Source organism: Anoplolepis gracilipes, chromosome 14 (assembly GCF_047496725.1).
Source record: "Anoplolepis gracilipes chromosome 14, ASM4749672v1, whole genome shotgun sequence".
NCBI lineage: Eukaryota > Metazoa > Arthropoda > Insecta > Hymenoptera > Formicidae > Anoplolepis > Anoplolepis gracilipes.
In genome coordinates this window covers 7,114,575-7,130,000 of record NC_132983.1, presented here as the reverse complement: position 1 = coordinate 7,130,000, position 15,426 = coordinate 7,114,575, and the positions used below count along the sequence as shown (strand labels likewise).

Genomic DNA, 15,426 nt, shown 5'->3' with positions numbered 1-15,426 from the left:
GATTTGTTTCCATTGACTTTTGTTTTATTTTTTCTAAGTTTAGATCTGCATTTATTAGCTCTTCCCGTAATGTTTTCAATTGTTGACACATTTGTTGATTTTCTTCTCTGACACTGTCACGTTCCTGCCTGTGATTTAATAATACATTAGTAGATTACATTCTGTATTACAGAACGATTATCCAATGATAATATAAATTTGTGAAATATTAATTAATGTTACTTTAATTGATTTAATTCCATGATGGTGACTTCATCCATAGCTCTCGGTGCATTGTTCTTTAATTCGGCTATCAGTTTTTCCTTTTCTTGTAAAGTTTTTAAAGCTCTAGCCTTATGCTGTTCCAGTTCAGATCTAATTAAATTTAATTCTTGTTTATTTCTATCAATAACAAATTGCAAATCCATTATTTGCTTTGACTGTTGTAACTTTTCTACTTCCAAAGCTTTTAACTTTTCATTTAAAATTATGATCTCTTTCTGATGATCGGTTTCTTGTTTCCCTAGTAGCTCACTTTGTTTCTCCAAATTTATTTCCATTTCCCTTATATATTTTTGCATAGTTTTATTTTCTACTGCATCATCAGTGAAATTTCCTAACATATCCGCTTTTGGCTTATTCGATTTTATTTTATATTTTAATTGAGGATAAAAAATATTTAAATGTTCTTCTGTTTTGTGTTCTGTAATATAAAAAATATGTATATATTATATATAGCTCTCTTAAGGTAGCCAAATGCCTTGTCATCTAATTAGTGACACATATGAGTGAATTAACGAGATTTCCATTGTTTTTATCTACTGTTTAGTAAATATAAAAAAAATATGTATAAAATTACATATTACAAATTATGATGTACATGTACAAGTAAAAATATATACCATTTTGCATATCTGTTGTTGGATTAGTTAAATATTCACAATTTAAAATCTGTGTTTCATTAGATTGATATAAATTTGCACTTTCTGCATCTATTTCAGCATCTTTGTCATCTAAAGCATTTGAAATAATTTCTAGTGAAGTATCAGTTGGGCTAATTTGATTGCTATGAGTTAATAATTCTGAATCAATATCATTAGTAGAATGTTCTACTATTAATAAAGTAGTTGACGGCAAATTAAAGGACTCTGCTGTCCTTTTCGGACTTGGATCCGGAGTATTCAAATATGTAAATAGTGCATCCTCTTTAGATGCTGATACATTTAGTAAATTCACTGATGTTAAATTTGAAGTAGAAGTAATATAAGAAATATGATTTGATGATTCCAATAAAGGTTTTTTGGATGTGCTTCCATTTTGTCTAAAAAAATAAAAGTTATATTTTTATTTATTTCTCATATTTTCTTGTATAAACAACTATATCATTATGTTAAAGTTATATATGTTGAAAACTATACAAGAACAATGCTTTCATAGAAAACATTTATTCTCTAGCGTAAACAATATAAAATATATAAAGTTTTATCAGAATTTGTGAAGTGATTCCTAGTCTAAAAATATTTACCAGAAATAATCTGAAATTGACATGAACACAATTACCCAAGTTCCGGAGAAAGCCATGTTACTTCTGTTGACAAGTGATTATGTGGCATCTCATATTTATTTTTATTTAAGACAGCTGCGGTGTTCTTGTCGATTTTATTCAGTAAATTCTCTGCCTTATCAGCAAGACCGGACAACCAAGCCATATCAATAACGAAGATAAAAAAAAACTACTTGAAAATAAAATTGTATTACGAGTGTTTGAATCACAATTCTTGTTATTTTGCAATATGACATATGACACAACGTAATTAGAATTTAGAATCCTATATATCACAGCATGAACTCACGGACTAAGAAAGAAAGGAAATCTAGCGACAGTCTGAACGATCTAATTAGGAGTTTTCATTGGTTAACGAACTTATTTGAAGCAAAATGGCAGAACCAATCAAATGCTGCCATATCTATTTCAAATATATTTACCGCGTCATTAACAGAAAGAAGATAGGCCGGTATTCATAATCTTATATTTAAGGTCGTCTTAAGATCCTATTCAACCAATAAAATGATGCTATGCGGCTACTTCATTGATTGAATAGGATCTTAAGACAATCTTAAATATAAGATCGGACTATAAATACCGGTCTATGAATACCGGCCATAGGCCTTGTTTACACCGACATACTTTGATACGCGTATTAAATACTGCTGGCCAATCATAGCCATTCCATTCTTTAGAAGACTGGCCATGATTGGCTAGTATAGTACTTAGTACGCGTGTCAAGTGCTCGATGTAAACTAGTTATAGAATAGAGTACGAAAGCACAGACTTCTATACTATAACTAGACCGCTAACTTCCTTATATATTAGACCTAAAAGTGACCCCGAAGAATATGTACAACATTAGTAGGATAGAGAAAAAGAGGGGATAGATATATAATATGGCTACTATAGAAAACTCGTATGTGAGTGACATTGCTTTAAATTCAACTAATCAGCGTGACTGTCATCCTACTAACGATGACGCATACACATAAGTTTTGTACATACTTTTCGGTATTTTGCCGAAGTTAGCAGTCTAGTTATATATAGAAGTCTGTGTACGGGAGCCACCTCCGTAAAATTAGCCAAACCACTTTGATTTTTTTTATAATTAAAATTAACTAATCGTTTGGAAATCGTTCGGAGATGATTGGAAGTCTAATTAAAACGTTTGGAGATTCATCGTTTTTTTTAAATTAAATAATTAAAATTTCGATGTAAAGTTAGCTAAACATTTTTATTTTTCATCCAATCGAGTTAAACAAGAGTTTATTCGATGCAGAATCGTTAGGTGGTCATGATAAATTCTTTACAACGTTTGGAGGTCCATAGTTTATCCGAAAAATGAAAAAAATCATGTGCGGTAAAATTCCAAATTCTTTTAAGGCTGATTCACACTTTGGCAGAAAAGCAGGTAAATATAAAGATGAGCGGTCCTCCTCACCGATTTTATTGAAAATTTTTTTAATAATAGATTTTGGCTCGAAACAAACGAATCTGGCAGAAAAAATTGTCGCTCTGCCACGCGAAGCGAGATATAAATTTTTTAAGATAATCACTTTTGAGCACAGACTTCTATATATATAACTAGACTGCTAACTTCGGCAAAATACATAACACCGAAAAGTATGTACAGAACTTATGCGTCATCGTTAGGATGACGGTCACGTTGATTGATTGAATTTAAAGCAATGTCACTCACACACGAGTTTTCTATAGTAGCCATATTATATATCTATCCCCTCCTTTTCTCTATCCTACTAATGTTGTACATATTTTTCGGGGTCACTTTTTAGGTCTAATATATAAGGAAGTTAGCGGTCTAGTTATAGTATAGAAGTCTATGCTTTTGAGGCTATGAAACCTGTCATTCGGGCGACGTATAGTGACATGCGCTGCGGTCACGCGCTCATGCGTTTTAGTAACCCAAGTAGCACATATTCGTTTCAAAAACGTTTCACAAATGTTTCTACGAAACGTTTTAGAACCGGCTTTTGAAAACGTTTCTGATTGGTTAAAATGTCCACTTAAAAAATGTTAAGGGAAACGTCATTTTCTAACAAAAAAAAACGTTTAAGAAGCTGTCAAAATACGGTTTTTTTCCTTTATTTGTGAAAAATTTGTTTATTCACAGATTCAATAAAATAATGCATATTTGGATATATTCCATCTATTTTCATCATGTTCTGAATCTCTTGTTGAGATTACATCAGAAATCAAATTGACAAAAAAGGCATAATTTAAATTATAGTTTTAGTACCTGTTCTTTTAGGCTTTATATACATGTTATGAAAATTTGAATACGAGTTATTTAAGTCTGAACACGCCACGTAGCGGCAAACAAAGGAACACGTATATTATAAAATAGATCTTTTTTGTCTTGTTGAAAAGATGATCAAAAAGACATTTTTTCGTCGACTAAAATTAATTATGACTTTTAGAAGACACATATTTTAAAAATTGACTTTTTTCGTAGGTAGAAAGATATTTTTTTAGACATCTTTTAGCCTTATCAGAAAGATAACTTAAAAAAAGACATCTTTTCGTCATCTTTTAATTTTCTGTGCTATCTGGAAATCATCTTAATAAGTACAGTCTTAATAATGTGTACAGTCTTAATAATAATATATATAATTTTGAATTAAAAAATTAATTTTTGTTCTATTTATAGAAACGTAAAAAATACGTTTCTTAAACCATGATTTTAAAAATGTTTCTGTTGAAACGTTTCTTATTGGTGCTTGACGGTTAAAAAATATTGGATACGTTTAGAAAATGTTTATAAAACGAACATGTGCTACCTGGGAACTTACACAAAATTTTAAATAAATCCTTTTTAATAATGTAGCTATGCAAGTTGCAAACCCATGTAAAATTGTATATGCATTGCAAAGTATGTACATACATGCTTAGATGGGAGTGCATAGGGGGACGGGGCTTCGCCCCGTCTCTATAAAAAAATTTAACAAAACTTGAGAGCGTAGAAACTATCAAAGCTGATAGTACTGTGAAAGTTTTAATGCTATTTTCCTAAGCAAATGCTATTTGACTGAAGCGCTGCTAGGCAAATAGCTCAATGAATCGTGCATCGATGCATTCAGTATTTATTTTGTAAGATTATGAATAAAAGGTATAAATATAGTGTAAAAGTTCGGACATAGTTGAATTAAGATTTTACATTGAAACTTCCACATAGTACTGTCAGAGAGAAACCTAAGAGCGACCATGCCGGCGTTTTTCGTAAAACGCTTTCTACATGTTGTGTAGCAGCGCTATTGCATCCACTTTTAGGAATTGGAAACACTTAGTACATCCACTTTTCGATACTGTCGGTAAAACTTCTCATTTGGTTTATGTCTTTGCTACATCCACTTTTCGACAATGATGGTAAACTTATTGTTTGGTTCAAGTCCGTGCTATATCTATAAATTATAGATAAGAAATTTCATATATATAAATTAATTAATATATTTTATTAGTTATTGCGTAATTGCGTGCAATATTTTTATATACTACGAATAACATGTTATATGTTATTATTGAAACATTTTTATGTAGCCATATAAGCAATCGCGCGATGAACATAATTGCTTGTATACATATTCGTGCATGTATAAATACACACACACACACGCGCGCGCGCGAACGCACGCACGCGCGCACGCACACACCCATACACACATATATATATACATATATATAATTTTTTTAATTTGAGAAAAATAATTTTTTACTTATTTAAGTAAAAATTGTCCGAATTATATCGTGTTTGATGTCATAATCGTAAAACTCTCATTAATTATTCTCATTATATAAAAAAAATAAAATAAAAAATAAAAGTTTTAATTTTTACTTGACAAGCATTTTAATTTATATAGCTAAAAAGCATTAGAGCTAAAAGAAGGTCCCCGGTATCGTGAAAAGCGAGAGCGCGTTAAGAACAAGTAAATTTTGATTATATATTAATTAAAAATAATCCGATTTATGTCATGTTTGATTTTATTTATACATGCACAAATATGTATACAAGCAATTATGTTCATCGCGCGATTGTTTATATGGCTACATAAAAATGTTTCAATAATAACATATAACATGTTATTCGTAGTATATAAAAATATTGCACGCAATTACGCAATAATTAATAAAATATATTAATTAATTCATATATATGAAATTTCTTATCTATAATTTATAGATATAGCACGGACTTGAACCAAACGATAAGTTTACCATCATTGTCGAAAAGTGGATGTAGCAAAGACATAAACCAAATGAGAAGTTTTACCGACAGTATCGAAAAGTGGATGTAGCTAAGTGTTTCCAATTCCTAAAAGTAGATGCAATGGCGCTGCTGCACAACATGTAGAAAGCGTTTTACGAAAAACGCCGGCATGGCCGCTCTCAGGTTTCTCTCTGGTACTGTCAACCTTGGTAGTTTCTACGCTTTCAAGTTTTGTTATATTTTTTTATGGAGACGGGGCTTCTCCCTATGTACTCCCATCTAAGCATGTATTTTGCAATGCATATATCATTCCACATGGGTTTGCAATTTGCATAGCAACATAAAAAGGATTTATTTAAAATTTTGTGTAAGTTACTAAACGCATGCGCGCGTGACCGCAGCGCACGTCCATGTCATTCAAAGAGTAAAAACTTTAATGTCACTATACGTCGCCCGAATGACAGGTTCACAGACTTCTATTATATAGAAGTCTGTGGACAGGTTTTATAGTCTCAAAAGTGATCATCTTAAAAAATTTATATCTCGCTTCGCGTGGCAGAACGACGATTTTTTCTGCCAGAGTCATTCGTTTCGAGCCAAAATCTATTACTAAAAAAATTTTCAATAAAATCGGTAAGGAGGACCGCTCATCTTCACATTTACCTGCTTTTCTGCCAAAGTGTGAATCAGCCTTAAAAGAATTTTGAATTTTACTGCACATGATTTTTTTCATTTTTCGGATAAACTATGGATCTCCAAACGTTGTAAAGAATTTATTCGTGACCACCTAACGATTCTGCATCGAATAAACTCTTGTTTAACTCGATTGGAAAATAAAAATGTTTAGCTAACTTTACATCAAAATTTTAATTATTTAATTTAAAAAAAACGATGAATCTCCAAACGTTTTAATTAGACTTCTAATCATCTCCGAACGATTTCCAAACGATTAGTTAATTTTAATTATAAAAAAATCAAAGTAGTTTGGCTAACTTTATGGAGCTGCGGGAGCCAGCTAAAAGAGTATCAGACGATTAAAAAGAGACAAAGTCAAGTGATCTGGCTGTCCTTGTCTGTTAGCACATGTGCAGAGAAGAGCGTACAGAGTCCGGAGTACATAGTATGTATAGTATACAGGGTGAAGAATCTACGAATCCAAATCTCCGTTACTTTTCAGAATGCAAAAAATTCTAAAAAACAATATTTGTTTTAAACGAATAAATATAATACAATAACAAACATTTTTATCTTAAGAAAAAAATTATTGTTATATTATTTATTTGTTTAAAACAAATATTTTTTATTTTAGAAATTTTTTGTATTCTCAAAAGTAACAGAATATTTCAGATTCGTAGATTCATCATCCTATATATGTGTAAGAGAATAACTTCTTATAAGATTATTTAAAGACAAATTAGATATGATTATATGGATATATCCATAAGATTGAGGGAAAGCGTAAATAGAGAGGAACTAAGACAGAGGATAGTAGATAACTCTACTATGATTGGTTACCTACCAAGTCCGCGCATGTGCAGTTCATTTTTAGGTACGCTTGGTACGCTAAAATTGTCAGAGTTGCGTTACTGTATAACTGTAGTTTAGTCAAAGAGTTTCTTTTTACTCTTTGAGTTTAGTACTTTTACTAGTATATAGTCTATGATCAACACTGTAAACTATAAACTATAAATGCATGTGAGATGTGAGATGTAAGATTAGTATATGTTCTGTGATGTAAGATATTAATATATTTTGGATCACTAATTGATACGTTTCTCTATTGCTGTTTTGAGAAGTGTTATTTATTTATTATTCTTTGGTAATAAATATAAGCCGTGTATAATGAAACGAGCTGCGTATAATGAGTACAGAGACAATTTTAAATATATTATTTTTTTATAAGCAACAAACTATTTGTCTTATAAACTTTGTGTTTGGAACAACTGTTACATACAATTATGTATTAAACATTTAATGAAATGTATATATATATATATATATATATATATATATATATAAATAAAATTGCAATGTTATCGCATTAAAGATTGCTTTCACATTAAAATTGCAACTTATTCGTGACAATTACAACATGTCTAATACACCGGGCGGTAAGAACTTATTACGGCCGAATAGCTTACAACAAATAACTTGCAAAAACCTTTATGAGTATTTAAAATCGCGTTCTCCTGATACTCTGAATAAATTGTATCATAAACAGCCTATATGTTTGGCCGTATACCGCGAGTTACCTGTAATTGCTAAACATTATGTAATGAGACTGTTATTTGTCGAACAACCAGTGCCACAAGCAGTTATAGCATCATGGTGTTCAAAACTCTACTTCGAAGAACATCAGAAAGTAGTGCAAGTCTTGAACGATCTATTTGTATGGAAAGAGGCATCCATACCTGGTGGGCTACCAGGTTGGATTCTAAACAATATCTTCAAGAAAAATTTGAAGATTGTACTTCTAGGAGGTGGTAAACCTTGGACTATGTCTAATCAGCTGGAAACTGACAGTAAACCACGAGATGTGGCTTTCTTAGATTCTTATGCGTTAGAAAGATGGGAATGTGTTTTACACTATATGGTTGGTTCTCAACAGCAGGAGGGTAAGATATCTCCTAAATTTTTATTAATTAATTAATTATATGATTTAAATATAATAAAATTTTATATTTTATTGGGAGGATAAGGATATTTTATAAACTTTAAAAATTATATTATCTTATTTAAAAAAAAAAATTTTTTTTAAATAAGATAATATAATTATTTAAGAATTATTAATTGACATTAATTTATGAAAGAATGAATAAATTTAGAAAAAAATTAATTATTTTAGAGCTAACTGTAATATTTTTTTAAAGATTATATTATAAAAAATGTTTATGACCTTAATATTAAATTAAAATAAAAATTAAATTTAAATTACATCTTTTTAAAAATATTAGATATATAAAGATACATAATATTATAGAAGTAATGATAACTATAAAATTTTTATTTCCTATTGCAGAAAATTCTTTTACTTAAACATATTATTATCTTTATATGCAAGATATAAAAGGTTTTATAAAATTTATTTTGTTTTAATCTTTGATAAAAAATATTTAGCATATAAATTTATGATTTTTTTGTATATAGGAAAAAACTTGAAATTTTATGTTGACAATTTTACTTAAATTGTATTATGTGTAAAGAAAATATATATAAATATACAGAGTGTCCCAGAGCACTTGTGCCAATGCTTATAAGCAGGTAGGACACAGTAATATATAAGCGCGCGCCGCATATAGCGCTCAGCATACCCTGAGCGTTTTTACTTAATAGTTTAATAATTATTGCGCTAATCGCAAAATGATACAGGACTTTTATGTTCAGTTTGACCTGCTCTATCTGCCCTAGAGAATCAGGGCGATTATTACTGGACATCTTGTAGATATGTATAATATTGTTTGCTAAGCGTTTTTAATTAATATTTCAATAATTATTGCGAAAATCGCAAAATGGTATAAGACTTTTTTGCTCAGTTTACTGTGCCCTACCTGCTCACGAGCGTTGGCACAAGTGCTCTGGGACACCCTGTATATATATATATATATCTATATATGTTTATATAATATATATGCATTAAATATTTTGTTTTTTAAATATAATTTGTGCCTTTAAAGTATGTAACTCTTTAATTATGCTTTTTATACAAACATATATTTTATATTAATACAGAAAAATTGCAACTACTAATATATCTAACGTATTTAAATTTTTTAACAACAGGTATATCTGCTGATGCTGTACGAATTCTTTTACATGCTGGTTTAATGAAAAGAGATGAAGCTGATGGAAGTCCAATTATAACACAAGCAGGTTTTCAATTTCTTCTTTTAGATACAGCTTCACAAGTAATTATTAATTCTTATATCAATTCTTATACAATTTATATACATATGTGTATATATATGTATGTGTAAATATACGTATATTATTTAGAAATATATTGTAGAATTTATATAACTATTTCTAATTTTTATAATTATTATTATATACTTACACATAACAATATTAATCTTAACTTAAAATTGCACAAGTACTTGTTAATTAATACATTGTAAATATTTTGCTTAAGGTATGGTACTTTATTCTGCAATATCTTGACACAATTGAGGCACGTGGTCTTGATTTAGTAGATTGCCTCACCTTCTTGTTTCAATTAAATTTTTCCACTCTTGGTAAAGATTATAGTACTGAAGGTATGTCCGAAGGACTTTTGACTTTTTTACAACATTTGAGAGAATTTGGACTTGTATATCAACGAAAACGCAAAGCAGGAAGGTAAATATATGTCTGTTCTAGTGGAAATGTTTTCTTGATATTGTAATAAATTTTATTAAAAATTTAAATAAAAATAATTTAATAATTACTAAATCTATTTCAATTCAAATCAGAATTTTTACAATAAAATATAATTAAATATTACATAAATTTTGAGGAAAACTACATAGATTTAAAAAACTAATGATAAAATATTATTTTGTTCTGAAGCTTGCATCTTTTTTTATTATTATTACTTATAATTGTATATTTGTTGCAAGATTTTATCCTACTCGATTAGCATTAAACATTGCTACTGGTGAAAATAAACCTTTAGCCAAAGATACAAATAAGGAAGGATATATAGTTGTGGAGACAAATTATCGAGTGTATGCTTATACAAACTCTAACTTACAAGTCGCATTACTTGGACTTTTCTGCGAAATGTTATATAGGTATGTGTGTTACATATATATAGATACATATATACATGCATTTATAAATTATTACAACTGTTGAACATAAAACTTAAATTATTTTTCTTTAATATACATTTAAATATCTATTGATATCGTATTGCGTTCTTCTTGCGTTATTGATTTTATTTAAGAGCCTTATAAAATTATTATCTTTATTAAACTATTTTTTGCAATTTTTAATTATATCTTGCACATAATCATTTTTATGGCAAAAGCTTATCATAATTCTTTAATCTAAATTTTGTTTCTTAAAAAACACTCGTAAAAAACAAATAATAATAATAATGTGTAGTAAAATTTTTAAATTATAAAAATAACAGTTACTTGTGTATATATATATATATATATATATATATAAAATATGATTATATTATAGACTTCCAAATATGATTGTGTCAATATTAACAAGGGATTCTGTAAGACAAGCATTAAAAAGTGGGATAACTGCTTCTCAAATAATAGGGTATGATGAAAATATTTTATTTCAATATATATACCAAAAATAATAAAATATTTTCTATTGTTTTATATATATATATCTATAGTTATTTACAACAACATGTGCACAATAAAATGATAGAAAGGGGACCACCTATATTACCCCCTACTATTGTAGATCAAATTAAACTGTGGGAAAATGAGAGGAATAGATTTTCATTCAGTGAAGGTGTTTTATACAGTCAATTTCTCTCACAAACTGATTTTGAGGTTCTTAGAGATCATGCACTTTCTACAGGAGTATTAATCTGGCAAAGTGAAAGGTGAATTATTATTTTATAAGATCCAAATACTTTAAAAAATATAAATTCAGTTTATTATGTCACATCAAATATCACAATTGAGTCACACTGTATTTTTATCTTGTAGGAAGAGAACTATGGTAGTCACCAAAGCTGGTCATGATGATGTAAAGAAGTTTTGGAAGCGATATTCAAAGGGTTCAAGTTAATATTGTATTAATAAAATTTATAGTTGTAAGCATTCTATATGCGTTATTATTATGTTTTTTAAATGGCAAAAAAACATTCTCAAAAAAGTGCCTAAAAAAACTGGAAAGTGAAAAAAAATTCTTTTTTTATTTTCTCACTCTAATAGATTGAAGAAATAATTTTTTTTTTAATCAATACCAAAACTTTTCTCAGGTCATATGATCGTTTGATAATACAATTACCATGTAACGAATTAATAAAGTAAATTTTTATATGTACTTGTATAATATTGTTTGTATTTTGTATATTCCTACCAATCATGAAATTTGTATGACAAAGAATTACTTAAAATTTGATAATTTGAATCAATAAACTTGTTGCAATTTTGTACATTGTAATAAATGAATTTTGTATTGGAAAGAATTCAACATAAAATTTTTCTAATAAATATATACTTAGATAGTTCTTGATATAACATGTTTCGAATTAGCATTTGTCATGCAAAAAGAAATCAATATATTTACAGTGTCATCATTCAATATTACTGATACTGAAAGTGGACATGTCATCGAAGTATAAATTGATAATCCCTTAGATATATCAGACATTCAAGAAAATTTAATGAAATTCAACCATAATTGGATGTAATGTTTCATAACTTTTCGCCATGTGCTATATTAAGGCTAAATATACGAATATTAAGTAAAGCATTGTTATTTGTCATAGTTTAAAATATAGTTTTAAATTTAAAAAAAGTGTCTACTGCAGATATAAATGTAGGACAATATTCGTTGTCAACTCTATGCACGTTTAATAGTGATATTTATACGAAAAACATTTTCAATTGAAGTAGTATTAACTGTATATTAGCATGAATCCCAAACATTTGGCGAACAGGGGACTTGATGTCAACGTTGCGGTGCTGCTTTTGGTTTTGGCATTTTAGCCAGTAAACCTTGAATCTCGTTCTTTTCATCATATCTTTTCCACAATTCATATAGATTAATTATATATCGTGCTATTTCTTGAATTTTTTCCATATCTGCATTTAATTCTGCAAACCACGATTTAAGATCTTTCTGCAATATTACACAAGCTATCTGCAGACAACCTATAAAATAAATATAAATTGTTAAATATAAATAAAATTTCTCTTTGTAATACAGTAGATTGTAAAAATAATATTATTGCTTACCAATAGCTATTTGATAAGGTGGATATAATAAACATACATCTGTTCTTAAACTGTCATTAATAATACGCCACGCAAGAGTAAGTAATTGATCATCTGGTCCCACATCTTGAATTAATGTTAACAAGGGACGATATGGTTGATATACTATTAAACAACAATCCAAATGTTCCAAAAGATAAAATTCACATTCTAAAATATGATTTGTACGATATGGAAATTCTTGTGAATATGCATAACTAAATTTGTTCTTAACTGAAAAAAGAAACAATAAAATGACTTCATTAGTATAATGAATCATCAATAAACTGTAATGGTAAATATAATATATCCATAGAACTTACCTACAGTTCCCATTGTTGTTATTAATCTAGTATTAGAAATTACTCCAAACTCTTCTACTTTTGATGCCAAAAAGACTGCTGTAGGAGCTAGTAATAAAGGATCTATACATTTTAAGCTATTGCGAGCATAAAACCTTTTAAAATAAACTGTTGCAGTAGCTATCACTTGTTGCCTCAATTTTAATTGTTCACCTAACATTTGTATCACTAATAACAGATGAATATATATAATTATGTATATATATAGATATATTATATATATAATAATCAATGTGAAACATAATATATAAATTTATACTCTATATATATATATATATATATATATATATATATATATATATATATATATATATATACACACACATATACACATACATAGCTATATATGTATCTTTATTCTGTCCTCTTAAGGTTACAGGTACTTTCCTTTACATATATATACACACACATATACACATACATAGCTATATATGTATCTTTATTCTGTCCTCTTAAGGTTACAGGTACTTTCCTTTACATAACTACGTAACAGTATCATTCATATAATAATTACATATAGAATACTAAAAAATAAAAACTAAAATACAAACAAAAATGGCTTTCACACATAGCTATGTAAGCACAATAAATTATTCAATCTTTAATACACATGTGAAAGAAATAGTAATCTTGTTACATAAATTATGTAGAAATCTGTCAACATTATTAAAATATATCAAATTTATATTTTGACCCAATAGCAAAGTGTAACACAGATCTAAAAACTTAACAATCTACCAAGATTATAAAAAGATAGAAATACAAGTTGCTTTTTGTTCTAATAAATATCTTACTTTGTATCATTTCAACTTACTGTTAGAAAAGAAAATAAATATTTTCTGATATTCTTCCTCTGTTAATATTGATAAATCATGTTGACGTTCTCTAATTAAATCTTGTTTATCCAATAACCACTGTTGGCTATTAAAAATAAAAAATACAGTGAAAACTACTCTGTAAAAATGTATTATAATATAATATATAATATACAAGGATTAACTTACTGATGTGAACTCTGCCAGAAATTACCAGCCATTTTATTATAAATAAATTTTATAAATTATTCAATTTTAAATTTTATAAGCGTTAGACAGTGCTAATGGTTAAAAGTCCTAAATCTTGTTTTGGATTTAATAATTATTTTCATTTTTTCCAGTGAATCTTTCTGAATTTTCTTGAAGCATAGATTTAATAAACTAACGAACTAAATTATGTCTTCTGCTCTATATATATAGAAAGAAAATTGTGTAGATATAGAAAGAGGATAAAATTTACAATTATTTTTAACGAATAAATGCTATATAAAAACAATTATTCGAATTATAAATATAAAGCAACAATGTCAAGAAAGAACAACCAAGAACAGAATTTATACTCCATACTCTATACCATGAAGACTGGAGACTAGAGGACTCTCATCTCTCACTCTCACTCTCCGTGGATAAGTCAAGAAACGTCATTACTAGCTGGCGCCACTGTTCATAAGCGTATGCTAATATAACTAGCATAGTTATGAACATAGTATAACTAGTAGGGGCACTCCGAGCTTTTTCGGGGTTTGCGTCGATCCGTTCTGCGCGTCCGCCATGTTTTTGGAAGGAACCAATCAGACAATTGTTGTATATGTGGTAGTGTGAAATTTGTGAGTGCATCACAGAGGTAACACTATAATATATTTGTGAATATATAAAACTATAAATTATTTTTATTTCTTTTATTTTTTACATAATTTTGTAACTTTTTCTTAATTTTTTAAAATTTATAAAATTTTTATACATTCCTTTCACGGCATAAATGTAACGCAGATTCCTTGAACGATTGATACGCCACTGAATATTAGTCCAAAAACATGGCGAAATACCATGTGATTAAAGACAAAAAGATCAAAGTGCCGACAAAGAGTGCCCCTACTAGTTATACTAGAAATACACAATGGGTGCTTTCCATTTAGCAACATAAGGTCGGTTCCATAATTTACTTTAATTAGAGTTACACTCTTTTATTTCGTTTCTTAGAACGAAAGAAATCTTATCTGAAGAATTCTTATCTAAAAGAGACGAAAATAATTAAATTTGAGTTAAAGCACCGATGATATATGTATATATATATATATATATATATATATATATATATATATATATATATATATATATATATATACAGGGTATCTCATAACTAACGAGCCAACGCTCGTGAGCGGGTAGAGTACAATGAACTGAACAAAAAAGTATTAGGTCATTTTGCGATTTTCACAATAATTATCAAAATATTAATTAAAAAGATCGGCGAATGAGCGCGCATTTCGCGCGGCTAGACCATGGGCCTTTGATATAAGTATGGACTGCTAATACTCCCACTTTTCCCATTAGAGCAAGTGAG

General features: G+C 28.5%; 3 protein-coding genes across 5 annotated transcripts in view; 1 reads left to right on the top strand and 2 right to left on the bottom strand.

Annotated features, from left to right (window-relative positions):
• Window positions 1-1,709, bottom strand: part of Golgin84 (golgin A5) — a 3,326-nt gene extending 1,617 nt beyond the window's left edge. Inside the window, exons 1-4 of the mRNA XM_072905869.1 lie at window positions 1,540-1,709; window positions 882-1,300; window positions 223-682; window positions 1-128 (exon numbers count right to left, since the gene is read on the bottom strand). The exon at window positions 1-128 is cut by the window's left edge and continues 77 nt beyond it. Coding sequence (XP_072761970.1) covers window positions 1-128; window positions 223-682; window positions 882-1,300; window positions 1,540-1,688 — 1,156 coding nt within the window. The 5' untranslated portion in view covers window positions 1,689-1,709. The remainder of the gene's footprint in view (window positions 129-222; window positions 683-881; window positions 1,301-1,539) is intronic.
• Window positions 1,710-7,365: 5,656 nt separating this feature from the next.
• Mrn (general transcription factor IIH subunit 4 marionette) lies at window positions 7,366-11,652 on the top strand. Of its 3 annotated transcripts, none has more exons than XM_072905946.1 (8): window positions 7,366-7,459; window positions 8,054-8,365; window positions 9,531-9,655; window positions 9,880-10,085; window positions 10,346-10,519; window positions 10,920-11,006; window positions 11,089-11,304; window positions 11,411-11,652. In XM_072905946.1, the coding sequence occupies exons 2-8, from the start codon at window positions 8,248-8,250 to the stop codon at window positions 11,490-11,492; spliced, it is 1,008 nt and encodes a 335-aa protein (XP_072762047.1). In that variant the 5' UTR covers window positions 7,366-7,459; window positions 8,054-8,247; the 3' UTR covers window positions 11,493-11,652. The 3 variants fall into 3 exon arrangements, with proteins under 3 accessions (XP_072762047.1, XP_072762045.1, XP_072762046.1); XM_072905945.1 differs by having other exon boundaries at window positions 7,400-7,484; XM_072905944.1 differs by having other exon boundaries at window positions 7,396-8,365.
• Window positions 11,653-12,070: 418 nt separating this feature from the next.
• Window positions 12,071-14,451, bottom strand: Cycc (cyclin C). Its single transcript, XM_072905947.1, has 5 exons — window positions 14,052-14,451; window positions 13,862-13,968; window positions 13,009-13,215; window positions 12,668-12,919; window positions 12,071-12,583 (listed from the first exon to the last, which is right to left on the bottom strand). Exons 1-5 carry the CDS (start codon window positions 14,081-14,083, stop codon window positions 12,381-12,383), a joined length of 801 nt encoding a protein of 266 aa, XP_072762048.1. The 5' UTR covers window positions 14,084-14,451; the 3' UTR covers window positions 12,071-12,380.
• Between the last annotated feature and the right edge of the window lie 975 nt (window positions 14,452-15,426).

Excerpts from the sequence above, each read along its gene's own strand:
- Cycc (XM_072905947.1), bottom strand. The coding sequence starts at position 14,083 with ATGGCTGGTAATTTCTGGCAGAGTTCACATCA. Across the intron at positions 13,969-14,051 it reads TTCTGGCAGAGTTCACATCA|CCAACAGTGGTTATTGGATA; the intron begins GTAAGTTAATCC and ends TATTTTTAATAG. Across the intron at positions 12,920-13,008 it reads AACAACAATGGGAACTGTAG|TTAAGAACAAATTTAGTTAT; the intron begins GTAAGTTCTATG and ends TTCTTTTTTCAG.
- Mrn (XM_072905944.1), top strand. The coding sequence starts at position 7,843 with ATGTCTAATACACCGGGCGGTAAGAACTTATTACGGCCGAATAGCTTA. Across the intron at positions 8,366-9,530 it reads TGGTTCTCAACAGCAGGAGG|GTATATCTGCTGATGCTGTA; the intron begins GTAAGATATCTC and ends TTTTAACAACAG. Across the intron at positions 9,656-9,879 it reads TTTTAGATACAGCTTCACAA|GTATGGTACTTTATTCTGCA; the intron begins GTAATTATTAAT and ends ATTTTGCTTAAG.